The sequence below is a fragment of the Hydra vulgaris genome, chromosome 01 (assembly GCF_038396675.1).
Source record: "Hydra vulgaris chromosome 01, alternate assembly HydraT2T_AEP".
NCBI lineage: Eukaryota > Metazoa > Cnidaria > Hydrozoa > Anthoathecata > Hydridae > Hydra > Hydra vulgaris.
Genome location: NC_088920.1, coordinates 11,286,383 through 11,302,887, shown reverse-complemented (window position 1 = coordinate 11,302,887; position 16,505 = coordinate 11,286,383). Strand labels below are relative to the sequence as shown.

At 29.2% G+C, this 16,505-nt stretch overlaps 1 protein-coding gene across 1 annotated transcript; it reads left to right on the top strand.

Moving 5' to 3' along the window:
- The first annotated feature begins 7,653 nt into the window (after nt 1-7,653).
- On the top strand, nt 7,654-8,064 carry LOC136074087 (uncharacterized). Its single transcript, XM_065786387.1, has one exon. The coding sequence runs from the start codon at nt 7,654-7,656 to the stop codon at nt 8,062-8,064; it is 411 nt and encodes a 136-aa protein (XP_065642459.1).
- Nucleotides 8,065-16,505: the final 8,441 nt, after the last annotated feature.

Below are 16,505 nucleotides of genomic sequence, written 5' to 3'. Positions count from 1 at the left end.
ACCTTCGCTTCCAACAAGGCTGCAAGCAGCCACTAATTAAAGTTGGAAGTTACTGAAAGAGAAAAGATGAAGATTGTAGAGCAAGATAACGATTGACGGACGACTTAAAAGATTGCAAATTATATGAATCAGGAAAGCAAGATGAAGGAAGCGAATTCCAAAGAACTGATGTTCGAGAAAAAAAACTAGACGAATAAGCGTTTTTGAAGCACTTAGGAACAGTCACAGAAAAAGGATGACACTTAATTGAATGACGAGTAACACGAGAATGAATTTTAGTAGATGGCACAAAAAACGCTAGCTCTTTAGAGCAGTGCCCATTATAGTATTTGTAGAAAAAAAAAAAGAGAAGCAACATTACGACGATGTGATAATGGTTGGAGGTTGGCTGCAAGAGCAAGTCCAATTATGTTTACAATGCGTTTTTGCACCTTCTCTAAAAGAGAAAGGGCATCATAAGAAGATCCGCCCCAGATATGGCAACAGTATTCCATACAAGGCCGGATTTGAGACTTATAGATACAGAGAACAGAATCCGAAGTAAAAAAGTGACGAGCTTGATAAACAGATGCAACCTTAGCAGATGCAAATTTTGCAACTGATTTGATATATGGTTTCCAAAAAAGATTTGAGGTAATAGTTAATCCTAAGAGCTGAAAAGTTGGTGTCTCATCGAGTACATCACCATTCATAAATATAGGATGATCTAAATTATTGCGATAACAATTGGCTGAAAAAAATTGAGTTTTATCTGGATTAAAGTTCACCAGCAACTGTAAGCCCCATGCTGTAGCAGAAGTGAGATCCTTTTCAAGCTAAAATTTCCCCTTCAAGCAATCAGAGGGTGTTGGTTTCTTATTGCGACGAGAATAAATGGTAGTATCATTAGCAAACAATGCCACCTTAGGTGTGAGAATATCTGGAAGATCGTTAATGCAAATTAAAAAGAGTATAGGGCCAAGGATAGAACCTTAAGGAACCCCTGAAGTTACAGAATAAGAAGAAGAGTGTTGTCCATCGAGGACAACTTTTATGCTACGATTGGATAGGAAGGATTCAATGATCTTAAAGATGTTGCCGAATACACCATAAGAAGAAAGGTTATGGAGAAGACCAGCATGCCAAACTCTATCAAAAGCTTTTGAAATGTCAAGAGCGATGGCCTTAACCTCTCCACCTTCATCTAATGCATGATAAAACCTGTCAGTTATTACTGTTAGCAAATTAGCTGTAGAACGAGAAGAACGAAATCCATATTGATGGTCAGAAAGTAAGTTATTAGATTCAAGATGAGAAATTAAGTGTTTGTTAATTAAAGATTCAAAAACCTTGCTTATGATAGGAAGAAGACTTATGGGACGGTAGTTAGACGAATCAGATCGCTCTCCAGAATTTTTGAAGATAGGGATAACAGATGCCGCTTTCCAGCAGGCTGGAAAGCAAGACTCTGATAAGCACTTGTTAAATAGTTTTGAGAGTATAGACGACAGCTCCGGAGAACACTTCTGCAAGACAATAACAGGTATGTTGGCCGGGCCACAAGCTGTAGAAGAGACTAGGCAAGAAATCACTTTAGATACAAATGCTGGAGTGATATGAATGTCAAGCAATGGATCAACCTGTTTGTTGGCAATATCAGGCTGAACAAAACTAGTGGAATCAAAAGATGATATTGATGAAAATTTTTAGCAAACAATTCGGCTTTGACTTTAGGTGAGGTGACTATGTCTGAACCATACAAGAGAGGTGGAATTATAGATTTGCCCTTATTATTGATATTATTAAAGATTCTCAAGAAGTCACGAGAGCCTAATTTTTGAGATGAGATACGAGATTTCATGAACTGAGAATAGCGGGTTTTGGCGTTAGACAAAACCTTTTTACAATTGTTTCTAGCAGTAATAAACAGACGTCTGTTTTCTAGAGAATTGTTTTGCTGATAAATATGGAAGTAACGGTTTCGATTGGCAATCGCAGCAGCACAGTGTGAAGAAAACCATGGAGGAGAGTGAGGCTTGACCTGGAATTGTCGAGAGGGAATAAAAGATTCCATGCCAGCTTGAATCCATGAAGTTATGTAAGAAGCACATTTGTCGACAGGAAGACGAAAGACTTCTACCCGAGGGCCATCACGAAGAAAATCACGGAAAGAATCCCAGTCAGCTTTACTGTAGTTGTAAGAGGTACGATAATAGGGGGATTCAGGTGATGAAGAAGAACGAGATATTAGTTTTAGAGAGATCAAACTGTGATCAGAAGAACCTAAAGGTGAATGTGGAGAAACTGAGCACTGACTAGGATCAGAAACAAGACATAAGTCGAGTGGAGAAGGTAAATGATTCGGGTTGTCGGGACAGCGAGTTGGAAAGTTGACTATTTTAGTTAGGGATTGAGAAAGGCAAAAGTTGTGGGCTTTAATGCCTGCAGAGTCACTGACACTTAAGCCAAGCCATTCAGAGTGAGCATTAAAGTCACCGACAACAATTATATTACCTGGTGGATATAGAGAGACGGCTTGGTCAATATGATCAGAAATAATGTCAACAAGTGTGCAGTCTTGAGATGAAGGAGAGCGATATAAAACAAAGAGAAAGGTAATAGAGTGAAGTGGTGCTAAACGAAAGCACATAAAAGATTAGTCTGTGGATTCAAACCTAGTTTCACGACAAATAGGTGAATTCTTACAAATGTAAATGCCCAGGTCAAGCATGTGACTATTGGAGTCTTTACGAATTAGAAGAAGATAACCATCAACACTAAGATCACAAGATGAGACAGCCGAACTCAAATTAGTCTCACAAAGAGCAAGTAGGTCTGGTGAACTTTGCAAGAGATAAGACTCAACAGAAGAACTCAAGTTACTTCGAAGACCACAAATATTAGTGAATGATAGGTTTAGAGAACTTGGTTATGATGATGGTTTTTTTTGTTTTTTAGTTTTTGGTACTTTATTCATTTTAAACATAGGTTGAAGAGCTTGACTCAAAGCATAGATAGTACTCAGAACATCGTTTAATAGCCCAAGCAATTGCCTCATTACTACTAATAAACCCTAAGCCGTAACAATGGGCTCTAAATGTGGCCTCCGCAAAGCACACGAAAAGTACAAACTGGGACGCCATCCATGCGCAACATGGCACTGTTAATACTTTGATATTTTTCAGCTGTGGATAAAATTAGCCTCTCTGAGAGCTACCACGGAGTTCGGGAAACCTAAATACCAGCTGGCATCACAACCATAAAACTGAGTTTTAGAGCTGTACTCTCATTATGAGATAATAGAACGAGTTGTCTAGTCATAAAAACAAAGACACAAGCAAAATACATGCATTGAGTCAAGAAGATTCAGCATTTAACATCCTAAACTGGAAACAATGTATTACAAATTCATCTGTGCCAGCCTAATAGATGAAGAAGGGGTGCGAGGCTGGTCAACAGATAGGATCTGTTTACCCCTTAGATTTTTGCCTAGGAGGCCTTTTACAAGACAGTAGCCGGGTGCATTTAACATCTGCCTAAGATGAGTATTTTTATCGAGACACCATCTCTAGCCTTTACTCAACCAAGAGCCCCAAGGAAGGGGGTGTTTTAAATCGGAGTTAGCATCTCCTAGCCTTTGCCTAAAAAGGCGTATCCTACAAGGCAGCAGGACATGAAGCAGATTGTACTGGGTTACATGTTACCAGGAGCAGGATAACCTGATCTGACGTAAAATATATATATATTATATATATATATATATATATATATATATATATATATATATATATATATATACATATATATGTATATATATTTATATATATATATAATATATATATATATATATATATATATATATATATATAAATTAGTAAAAACACTTATCTAAAATTCTTTAACACTGTGTTTCACCATCAGTAGGTTCATTAGAAAGAAGATTCTTCCTGATTCTTCCTGATAAACCTACTGATGGTGAAACACAGTGTTGAAGAATATTCGATAAATGTTTTTACTAATTTATTATTGCTCTGTTCTTTAGGAACATTGAGCACTCTGTTTGTAGAACACACTAACATATATATATATATATATATATATATATATATATATATATATATATATATATATATATATATATATATATATATATATATATATATATATTATTAGAACCTCACGGATTCTGTTATATATGTGACAAACACACACTAGTGTATATGTCACATATACAACAAAATCCGTGAGTTTTAAATAAGATAATAACACATTTCCTACTAAAATAATGTGCTGAATTTTTATTAATAACTAAAAAGAGCCGATTAGCACTAGAATATATAAGAAAATACCTGTATTTTTGTGTATTACTCCAAGACATACATTATTATTTTCCGCCATTTTAAATAATTAAAGAGGAAATAATCACGAACATATTATTCAATGCGATTTATAAACAATTTTATTGTTTGTTGGAAATGGAACAAAATAATATTAATAACTATCACTATTTTGCACATAGAACAATAGGTTACATCTTATCGCTATTTTGCACATAGAGCAATCGGTAACATCTAATTTGACACTTTTTGTCACACCTTTTTTTCAATTTTAAAAGTAATGCAGCTAGAACGAAAATATAACAAAAAAATAGAAAAAGCTATTACACATTTTTTTCAAGTTTGGAGATGGAACAAAATAGTTCTAACCTGACAAAGTAAAGTACTTAAATTTAAGTTTCCCTCCGTTATCATTTGTTTTAATAAACTTAAATACTTTAAAAAATGGCGGAATAAAAGTTTTCTTGGGTTCACTAACATATGCATCTTTAATAACTTCCAAAACCGCATGAATCCCTCTAAATTCTAAAAGTAGAAGTGTTTAATTATCTCGAAAAAGTACATATTTTCGACGCACTTGGGGCAACATTATTAGCTGATATAAGTCATTAAAGATTATTTGCCACTTTATTTTAAAAAGTCTTTAAATTTAAACCAAAAAATCAGACTTTTTGTTTTATTTTACTTTATATTCGGAATATAAAGAGCCAAAGGATATCTTAAACATAAAAATACACTTTTACTTAAATTAAAAAGTTTCTATTTTAATTAAATAAAAGTCTCACATTTTCCAGATTTCTTAGAAATTAATATCAAATAATACCATTTTTTACATCTTTTAACTATAAAATACAAAATGAAAGTTTTATAAAAAAATTATTTTTACTTTTGAAATAAAAAATAATTGTAATTTGATATTATTTAACAAAGGGCACATATTTATAAAATTAGTTTATAAAAGTAGATTATTGTAAATTATTTATAAAAGTAGTTTATTGCTAATTTTGTTATTTTGAGTCACTATGCAGAGCTGCCAAAAATATTTCTTGTCTATTTATTAAAAAGAAAGAGTGACAGCGAAATAAAACTTAAACAAGTAGTTTGTTTTTAAAACTTGGTTTAAAAACAAACTACTCGGTAAACGTCTGTTGTTACTGCTAACAAGAATGTTGCCTTTAGTGATACGAGCATTTTTCTAACAAAAGTTCAATTTTGTTTAATGGCTGAAATTTAATTCAGTAAGTGACAAGTTCAATTTAAATGATAGAAAAAATGGCTACAAAATGTCTTGCTTTAGATAAATCTAGCTCAATTTCAACTCAAACTTCAAAATTTTTTAAAGTTTTAAACTTTTTTAAAAAAATCAATAATTTTAGCAAGAAACACTTTAAATTAAAAAAAACTGTAAAAAAAAATCAAAACTTTGACGAAGTTAATTTACATGATACCTTGGCGTAAACTTTTTGATTTACTTAACATAGACTCATAAAAAACCTGATGCCAGATTTTTATTTAGTTTGACTATTACTGGCAGTAAACAATAATATACTCAAAAGTACCTAAATTTTTTTATCTACTGGTAAACAAGTTAGCCGTGAGTGTTTCATTATTGATGACGAAATAAACAAGTTTGTGGCAAGAATAAAAAGTCACTATTTACTATTGATACGCTATTGATATGTCTCAATACAAACAAAAATACAGAGTTATTAGTTATGCTTGAAATCCTTAATGTTTAAATAAAACCGGACTGATTTCATCAAAACCAATCAAAAGCCAAAAAAACTGATTAAGAAAGTTAGCATCAGAGATCAACAAAAAAATGAAAAGCAATGGTGTGACCATTACTTTTCGTTCTTTCAGTGTTCTCTGAAAGGTTCTCAGGGTCAAAGATATAATAATAGGTTAGTTATTTTATGTAAAAACAATAGTGTAATAGTTGATAAGATTGATAAAACTTGATAAAACTAACCGAATGTGGTATATATGGACATATATAATTTGTACCCATTGTCTCCATCCTTGCCTAAACTTTGAATTTAATTAATTTGTATTCAGTGAATGACTTTTAACCAAAAGAGTAACAAAAGGGTAACAAATTTTGAACTACTTTTCATACTTAACAGTTAAATGTTATTTAACTACTTTCCGAGCTCAATGGATAGGCAATACACAATTTCTTTCCAAGTTGAATGCTGAAACAAATACCTGCTTAAAGTTATTAAGTTAATTCACATTTGTAGTTTTTTATCTATTAAAACTTTCAGAGTGCAAAACGTTTATTTGTTTGAAAGTCTTTAAGACAGTTGTATTGATGACAAAATAAAGATATAAAAAAATTTGAAAAACAATTTAGCAATTTACCAACTGACATTATTATTTCACCAATGAAACTAAACTGAAGCTTGAATAAATAGTAATGGTTTCTTAAAAATTTTATTTTTTATTGGCAAGACTTTGTCCTTTTGTCCTTAATGTAATACTATAAAAAAGATTTTGATTCAAAATTATAAGTCCAATTTTTTTTAAACTTCAAGTACGTTTTTAAACTATTGAAAACTATTTAAATAAACAAAACTTCTTATTCAAAGATTTAAATACTTCTCAAAATCTTTTTCATGCACCGATAGGTATGGCACCTGTAAAAAAGTTTTTAGTAAGCTTAAAATTAATAAAATCTTTTTAACATCAGCATTAGGACTTATAAATATGTCCATTAATTTAATTGCAAGTCAAATATGTCAATTATTTCAATAACATTTAATGTGCTTGACTCTAATAACAAAGTTATTGATTTTACATGGAAAACAAGAATAGTGAAATTTAAGCAATGATTACAAAATGCTTAAATAATTAGACTTTATTGTCTTCAAATAAATCTAAACAATTTGAACAAACTTCAAACTTTTTACTTGACTTCTGTTAAAAAAAAAAAATTGTTATGTTTTATTATTATTACTATTTTGTTACTGCTTTAGTTGCATTAAATATTTTCTATTATTAGTGTAACTTTGTTACGCTATCACTATTATTGCTCATGTCCAAGTTGCTGATAATTATATTGTTTTTATTGTTGTATGTTGATGCTTTTGACGTTAACTTAATTGTTGTATGTTGATGCTTTATTTTAACTTTATTAGCATTATATTAGCAAAGGATAACCATAAGTGAAGTTTTTATTGATATCAAATTACATCTACGTAATTAATTTCATTAAACCTAACATGTGAATACCTATAAAAAAATTTAGAGTTTTTTAAAATTTATTTTTTGCCAAAAAATTTATTTTCAATATATTTTTAACTTTAAATTTCCAAAACCAAATAAAAGTTAAACAATGTGCAGCAAATTTGGAGAAGACACCACTACAATGGAGGTTGTGGAAGGGATCAGCTTAAATGGCTATGAAGTCATTGTTACCGGTGGAATTACTGGAATTGGTGTTGAAACCCTTAGAGTTTTTGAAAAAGCTGTGCCAATTGTGTTCTATGTACAAGAGATTTGGAAAAATGGACACCAAGTTTCAAAAGAACTAGTTAAATCTAAGGGAAATGATCAGATCGAAGTGGAGCTCCTCGTATTGAACTCTTTAGAAAGTGAAGATAATTTTGTGCAAAAACTTCTTGCCAAAAACAGAATGTTAAATATCTTGATTAATAAGGCTGGAGTTCTGGCGTGTCCTATATCATTTACTAAAAATGGATTTGAAACACAATTTGGTATTAATTATTTGGGACATTATGCTTAGATTGTGGGACTTTTACCCGCATTAAAAGAGGGCGTGAAACTTATGAGTAACAAATCTAGAGTAATCAATGTCAGTTCAACAGCGCATGCGTATTCAAACATTATTTTAATGACATTTATTTTACAAAAGGTAGATAGCACGAAGGATTTGTTTTGTATGGACAATCAAAAACATGCAACTGTTTGTTTTGATTGGCTTTGACAAAACGGTTTTTGAACAATGGTATCGCGTCGAATTCAGTTATGCCTGGAAATATCGTGACCAGTTTAGGAAGACTTCTAAGTAAAAAATTTTGGATTGAAAAAGGACAACATAGAGTTTGGGCTGGAGTATCACCAGAATTAGAAAGAAAATCTGGTTTATATCTGGAGAATTAATTACGGGCTAAATTCTTGTGTTATGCACCATTTATTATGGATATTAAATCTGCAGATAAACTATGGAAAATTTCAGAAGAGCTTTTAAGTAAAAAATCTCTCTAACAACATAAAACTTGTAGACTTAATTAAAAAAACTGTTTAAAATATAACAAATAAAACTTTTAATTGGTTTGAATACTTAGTTTTTTGTTTGACATTTTTTTGTGAAGATTTTTTAATTGTGTAACTTTTGTAATCTGAAACAAATGTCGATTACTTTTAAAATCTATTAACAAAGTGATTTTAAATAATTTGTAATATACGATCTGACTAAAGTATAGGCAATTCCTCCAAGTAATAGTTGGGTTAGAACATCACAGTTTTAAAGGTAAGTCATTAACAAATGTTATCAAAGTAACGCCTATAATGTGCATCAAATAAAACTAATCTAGTTTTTAGTTTATATTGTATTAGCTTTATTTAAAAATTGTAAAACTAACTATTTAGACTTACGAAGCAGTTTCCGTATAGCCCGTATATATTCCGTATTTATTTCTACGAGGTTAAGACGGAGCTAGCTAAGCACTTTTTAAAATATCATTCTCTTGAGTTGTCTTGAAATATAATCTGCAATTTGGCATTTTATATTTATAATTTCGTGACGATAAGACTTGGACTGTCTTCTTTTACGTCTTGCTCATCTATTGATTATAGTTCACAAAAAAAAACACTACTTTAATATAATCCATACTTATTTTTCGATTGCCAATTTGGCATGGGCACACATAAAAAAGAAATAATATTATTCAACTACAAAATTTGCAAAACCATGCACTAAAATGAATATTCCTACCAGCTGAACAGATAAAATGAGGGTTTTTAACTCGGAAAAACCAAACCCGTAAACATTTAAGCATAAAAACAGAGCCATGCTTCTAAGTTTTAATACAATAACAGTAGTAGAAAAGTGCGGGTTCTAGGTCAAAAATTTTTAACCTAAAAGCCTTCCATAATCTCATCATTCATTTTAACCATTAACCTAACCATTATCTCATCATCCATTTAACCATCAAGCCAACCATAATAATAACATTTATTTCCACCATTAACCTACCATCATCTAATAATCTATTTTCAACCATCAAGCCAACCATCATATCATATATTTTTTTAACCATTAAACCAACCATCATTTCTGAGCTCATAACTTTTAATTATAATATCTTTATTTGATAATTTTACAGTATAACTTGATATTGAAATTGTGTGTAAATGCTCTTAGATTTATCAATTCTTTATTATCAACTCGTGAGTTAAACGATTGAGGATACCCATACCACTCTACTAGTGACTTGTTTTTGAGTTTGCGAATAACTTTTTCAATTCTAAATATTTCTTGAATTATTTTTTGCAGTTCTTGTTCATAAAATGTACCTTGAATTTTTTCAGCCTTATCATTAGTTTTTTTATATGTTGGTGGATCTGTAAACTGAATATTTGAAACAGTAAAAACTTCCTCAGTCTATCTAGGTGTGTATCCTTTTTCAAACGCTGTCTTCTTTTTAGATATTCTAACTTTATCACTAATTGCAAGCTTTGGTTTTACTGGTTCTGATCTAGCATTTCCATTTAGATTTAACTAAACAATATTCTCATTATTTTTATTGCAAGCTGCAACTGGTGTCATTTTAATTGAAAAATGTCTTGTGTTGTTATATGTATTTACCATTTTATCTAAAACATCAATATATTTTCTAGTAAAACTAGCAAGTATTTGAACATTTTATCTTTCGTTGTTCTATTCCATCGTTCAGCTACGCAACTTTTTCTTCATTTTCAGATATATATAACTTAACACCTTACGCTTTTACATGCTTAATATAAAATTCGAAACATTTATCTACCCATATTTTTTTTACACTTTCTTTATTCAAAATTTTTATTTAAAGCATTTGCAACATCAACTTCAGTTTTACTCTTCAATAGAATAATCCATCCATACTTTGAAAATACATCTAATACCATTAATAAGTAATTTATACCATCATTGAATTAAGAGAACGATTGCAAGTTAACTAAATCAGCAGCCCGTATTTCATCAATTCAATTTATAGTAACTTTTCTTTTTCTAAAAGTTTTTACAACTGGTCTATGAAGTTCGTTTGCAAGTTCGTCAGTTCATTTCATATGTTCTTCTTTGACTTTTTCACTCATCAATTGTAGTTTTTTTCAACACCAACTTCGTATTGGTTCAAAGAACCTAGCCCAAACTTCGCTTTAGATGCTATAATAGATTTTATAATACCGCGTTCATTTTTTTCACGCATTGTTGGATTTTTTATTACATCCATTTCTTCTACCATAAATTTATCAGCTATATTTCTATTTGTCTGTAAAGTGTTGATAAGCAAGGTCATGATCGTAAGCTGCATTATCAACTCTATATACAGGTTTACTTTATTCTTTATATGCGTCAGTACAAATTATTCGTTCATCTAAATTAGTACCAGGACCAGCAAAGTTCATTCCAGGTATTTGCACTTCACCGGGAGACTTTGCCCATGGTAGTCGTTTTTTTTGCTATTGAATTAATTGAACTAACTAAACCACCTCCAGTTTTTGATGACACAAATTAAGTTTTTGTTGTTCCGCAAATAGCGCAAGTTCCACGTAACATATATCTATTGTTTTTTTACTAACGACTCTTTTCTGATTTAGTGTATTAGTTTTAATTTTGCATTTGACACAATACATTTTTTATTTACTATATATAAAAAAATGGAAATTAAGGATTTATCATGGAATGTAAATAACAATAAACGAAATAAAAATAAGTTGTTTCCTAAAAGTAAAAGAGGAATTATTGTTGGAAAGTCAGTTTGTAGAAAAACTACTTAATTATTAAATTTACTCTTAAGACCTGGTTGGTTAGACTATAATAATTTATAAGTTTTTGGAAAGCCTCTTTTTCAACCAGAATACAAAATAATAAAATTATCTTTTGAAGAAAAATTACCAAAAGAAGTTATTCTTAAACTATTTAAGTTTCAACACAAAGTAGAAATCAAGAATTTATAATTGAAGACATTTCAAAACATTTGAATTAGGAAACAGATATGGAGTGTAAGTTTTTTAAAACAGCGGAAGATGTACCAGATCCCGAAGATCTTAATATTAACAAGAATAATTTGATGATATTTGATGATTTACAATTTACAAAGCAAAATAAGTGTGAAAAATATTATATAATAGAAAGATATAGTAATGGAGATTGTTTTTATCTTGCTCAAAATTACCTTATGTTACCTTGACAAACTATTACAGAAAATGCAAATTTTATTTGCTTATTTCCGCAAGATTTAAAGAATTTAAATCATATTTATACAGATTATGTTTCAAATGACATGACAAAAGATGTGTTTAGAAGATTTTGTAAGATTGCTTGGTCAGAACCTCGTGGATTTGTTGTTATAGATTTATCTTCTAAAAATGATTATGGAAAATATAGAAGTAGATTAGATAACTTTTATATTCCAGCCAACTTTTTATAAAATAAAAAAAAATGTACATAAAAACAAAAATACCTTTTATATTAGTAAGCGGAATTGGAAATGAAATAAAAACTCAGTTTACTCTTCTTATTGAACTTGATAATGATAAAAAATATGAAGTGGCTCTAGTAAGTTTAAAGACATATTACAGATTTCCTAATATTGATTCTTCAAAAAACAATATTAGATACAGTGCAGATAATGGAACAGCTTGGCTTAATATAAACAACCCAGAAGGATGTTATGAGATTGATGATATAAATAATTATGTTCAATTGATTTTGATTAAAACAACAGCACTGTGGTAGGAGTTCCAGCTATTTCAATTGATGCAAAAATAATACATTAAAATCAGTTTTAAGTATTGCAACTGGTTATAAAGTTGATTTTACAACTACAAACTCGATTAGAAATGTTTTAGGTTTTAATAGCCAAGTATATTCATCAAGTTATTATGAATCAACTAATATTGTAAACGTATTGAAAATTAATAGTGTACGTGTTACATCTGATATAATAGTATCATCATATAAAAATGGAGATACGGAAAATGTTATATATTCATTTTTCCCAAGTGTAGGACCCGGATATATAATTATTCAAGAGCAAATTAATTTAATTTACCTACCAGTAACACTAAAAACAATTGAAGAAATGTAAACTAAAGTAATTGATCAAAATGAAAATATTTTTAATCTAAGAGGAGAAGAAATGTCTATGAGATTTCATATAAGAGGAAAAATATTAATATTTTTATGTATATAAAAAGACAATGAGTAACTATATTAATATTAAAGTAAATATTTCAGAGGGACAATTGAAAAAAATTAAAAAAGCAGTTGATGAAGATGGTTATGGAGCTAGTATTAAATTAGCCCATTTAGATCTTAATGGTGATCATGCATTATGTATAACAAAGAGACAATTGGAAAAAATTAAAAAAACTTAACAAAATGGTACTGGTTTAATAATTAATTTAAGTGAAGCGCAGCTCATTCACAATTTTAAAATAGTCGAGGGCGGATTTCTTGCTACATTTTTACCATTTTTTGGTACAGCTGGTAAAATTTTAGCATCAAGTGTTATACCATCACTTGCAACAGGACTGCTTGCAGGAGTAAGTTCAGCTGCTGGACAAATATGATTAATAAAATTGCTGGAAATGGTATTGTTTACATGAAGAAGAATGGAAAAGGACTTAAAATGACTGCAACAGGATCTGGTTTTTATATTAGACCATGGAATAAAGGAGGTTTTTTAGGTGATGGATTATACTAGAGTAGTGGTGATGGATATACACTAACAACTGGTAAAGTTGTTTATTATTAGGTCTAGATTCACCATTTGCTAATATTCCATTTTTGAATTTGATTTTTTAATTTGAAACTTTCGCATAAATAAAATTTTTTTTATATAATTATTAGTTTTTTATCTTGTATATAAAAAAAACAAAAACATGTCGAGGTATACTCAACCATTACATAAATTTTTAAATAAGCATATAAAAGTTGAGCTTCCTAAATCACTTTTTAAAATGCATGACAATTTAGAATACAATCCAGTTTGAAAAAATGAAACTAGATGTGAAATATTTGCACAGCAAGTCTTTAAAATAGGTTTTATGTCACAAAAAAGTTTATTTAAAGTTTGGTGTATCAATTAATTTTATCATTAAAGATCTCATTTTTTTCATTTTAAAGTTGTATTTTTTTTAACAAAAATTGTTTTAGAATTGTAATACCCCAATAAATTTTGAAAAAAATCCCCGGCCTCCTCACATTATCTCCTCCCCCTCCATATGTTATTTTAGGTAAAAACTATTTTTGCAAAAAATATATGTTTGAATGTTAGTTTAGATTTTAAAAGTTATTTTAAAATACTTACCTAAACCCAATATTAATAATTGAACAAAAAAAATTAGAGTAAACCAAAATTTATATAAAGATAACGGTTTTTTTTTTATATTTGTGATTACTTAAAAAAAATTTATCACCCACTCTTTAAACACAACCTATACTTTAAAGGTACCAAACAAACATTCTCGCCAGTTTGTTGATTTTAAAAGTTTCCTCTTTTAAGCAAAAGCGCTTTAAGTTCAACTGCATAAATCTTTCAACAAGTCTTTTTTGTTTTATTTTGTAAAAATGATCTTTTAAATGATTGCAAACTTCATTGTCACCTTGATGTTCAGAGTTCAAAATTTTCAAACACTAAATTGATTGCTTGCATTTTTTTAGCTGAAATATTTTTCAAAAATTTATAACCTCCATTTTTTTTCCAGCTTCTTAGTTTATTATATTTATCAAAAAAATTACCCGAGATAAGAATATGCAATTTCTTTACATGACATTTTTTATATTTATATATTCTCATACACAAAAAAATTTTCGAAATTATACAAGATTGAGCACAAATGTGTTTTCCTCGCGGTAATTAATTTCCTACTTTAAGTGCAATAAAGAAGCATAGGTGGAGGGTATGTAAAAAATTGTGACATTAAAATTTTGAAAGAAAATTTCTAGGCTTGCGATGGTCAAAACAAATGTTTTGACCGTCGCAAGCAAATCTTTTTGAATATTGCTTGAAAATCCAATAATTGTGCATTATTATTAAAACTTTCCCTATTCCTAAATAAGTAATAAACGTAACCAAGCATGTAAGGTGTTACATTTATAAACCGCTTCAAACGATAATTATAAGGTGCCAAATAAACGCTCCTACCTGTTTATTTGGAACTAAAATCCCACAACATTTTAACCAAGCCTATTTAAACTTATTACGTTTTTATTGTTAAACTTAAATTTCTCTTACTAATTTTTAAGTTCCTTTAGTAAAAAGAACTTTAAAGTTTCCAAAACAAAATTGAAATTAGATCTTCTTTAAGGGTAAGTGTACTTCTATCCCTCCTCAACTGCCATTTCATTGTGACGGTCATGGTTTTATTATTTAGAAAAATTATTTATTTGTTATTAAATTCAAAAATATCTAGTTATTTATTAAAAACCATCTAGTTATAGATAAGTATTTGTTAGTGGCGATAAGTTAATAAATATAAGCATTAACTAAGAAAAGTTGCTTTTTAATTAGTGCACACGTACTTATATATTCAACCCCTCCCGCCCCCATACGCTTTTGTACGCTTTTTAAAGACCTCCCCCTCCTCCTTATGAGCGTACATACTATATGGACGACCCCTTATGGTTCCAAATTTTTAGGTTTTTCTAATGAAATAATTTAAAGAAATCTCTGAAATTTTCATAAAAATCCAATTACTCAACTATTTCAAGTTGCTGACATTGTCTACTTCCTATAAAAAACGATTCTTATATCTTAAAGTCAAAAAGTTTCATTTAAAATAAAAAGTTAGATTGTTGAAAAATTAAATTAGTAACATTACATCAAACAAAACTTTTTCGAATTTTTTGATTATTGGTAAATCTATTATCTCGTTTATAATATTGCCGATATCCTGTTGAGATTTTCTCAACAGGGTATCGACTTAGGGTATTTTAACGTTTGACACAATAAAACTCTACTGTTTGTATTTACATACATTTATGCGTATACATATATATATATATATATATATATATATATATATATATATATATATATATATATTAGTAGAAAATCACTTAACTAAATTTTTTTCCATTTGACACTGTGTTTCATCAACAAAGATTCATCAGAAATGAATGATCAAATTAATAAAACTTCAATTTATACCAAAAATTAAATTACAGGAAGTTGCAAATGTCTTAACTACTGTAAATTTTCACACACTGGTGGAATTTGCTGACACTATTATAAAAAGAATTCTTTAGAGATGATTACTTATGCTATTTTTTTTAAATGTTTTTTTAAAAAGGGTAGTGAATGTAAATATTATTTGAACTCGCTTATTTTTATAGTTTTTTAGGAGAAACTTATTTTCGTGCCTACATTTAGAAATTAATTCCGATCTTTTGTTTAATAAGCATTCTTGATTTGAATGTGTAATTATTTCAAATTTTTCTTGTAGGCATAGTATGCATTTTTTGGAAATATTGTTATAACATAGGAAAAGTGTTTTATAAAATTGGTCGATAAGCATTTCCCGCGATCCAATAAATTACATAAAATTTTTAATCGAAATACAATTAAAGTTAGCTACAGTTGCACAAAAAATATGGAAAGAATTATAAAAGGTCACAATAAGGCTTTGTTAAACAAAAAAGAAATCCTAAATGAAAAAACAACAGAAAATTGTAATTGTAAACAAAAATACAATTGTCCAATGAGTGGAAGTTGTTTATCAAAAAATGTGGTATATAAATGTGTTGTTTTCTCCAAGAATGTACCTGATAAACAATATATTGGCATAACAGAGGGTGAATGGAAAAAACGTTTTTCCAATCATAAGCAATCTTTCAAGAATAAAAAGTATTCAAAAGACACCTTGCTGTCAAAATATATATGGGAATTAAAAGAAAAAAATATTGATGATTTTATACTGAATTGGTCTATCCTTAAAACAGCGCCTGCATATAAC

Bases quoted from the DNA above. Each gene is read 5' to 3' on its own strand.
- LOC136074087 (XM_065786387.1), top strand. From the start codon at position 7,654: ATGTGCAGCAAATTTGGAGAAGACACCACTACAATGGAGGTTGTGGAA.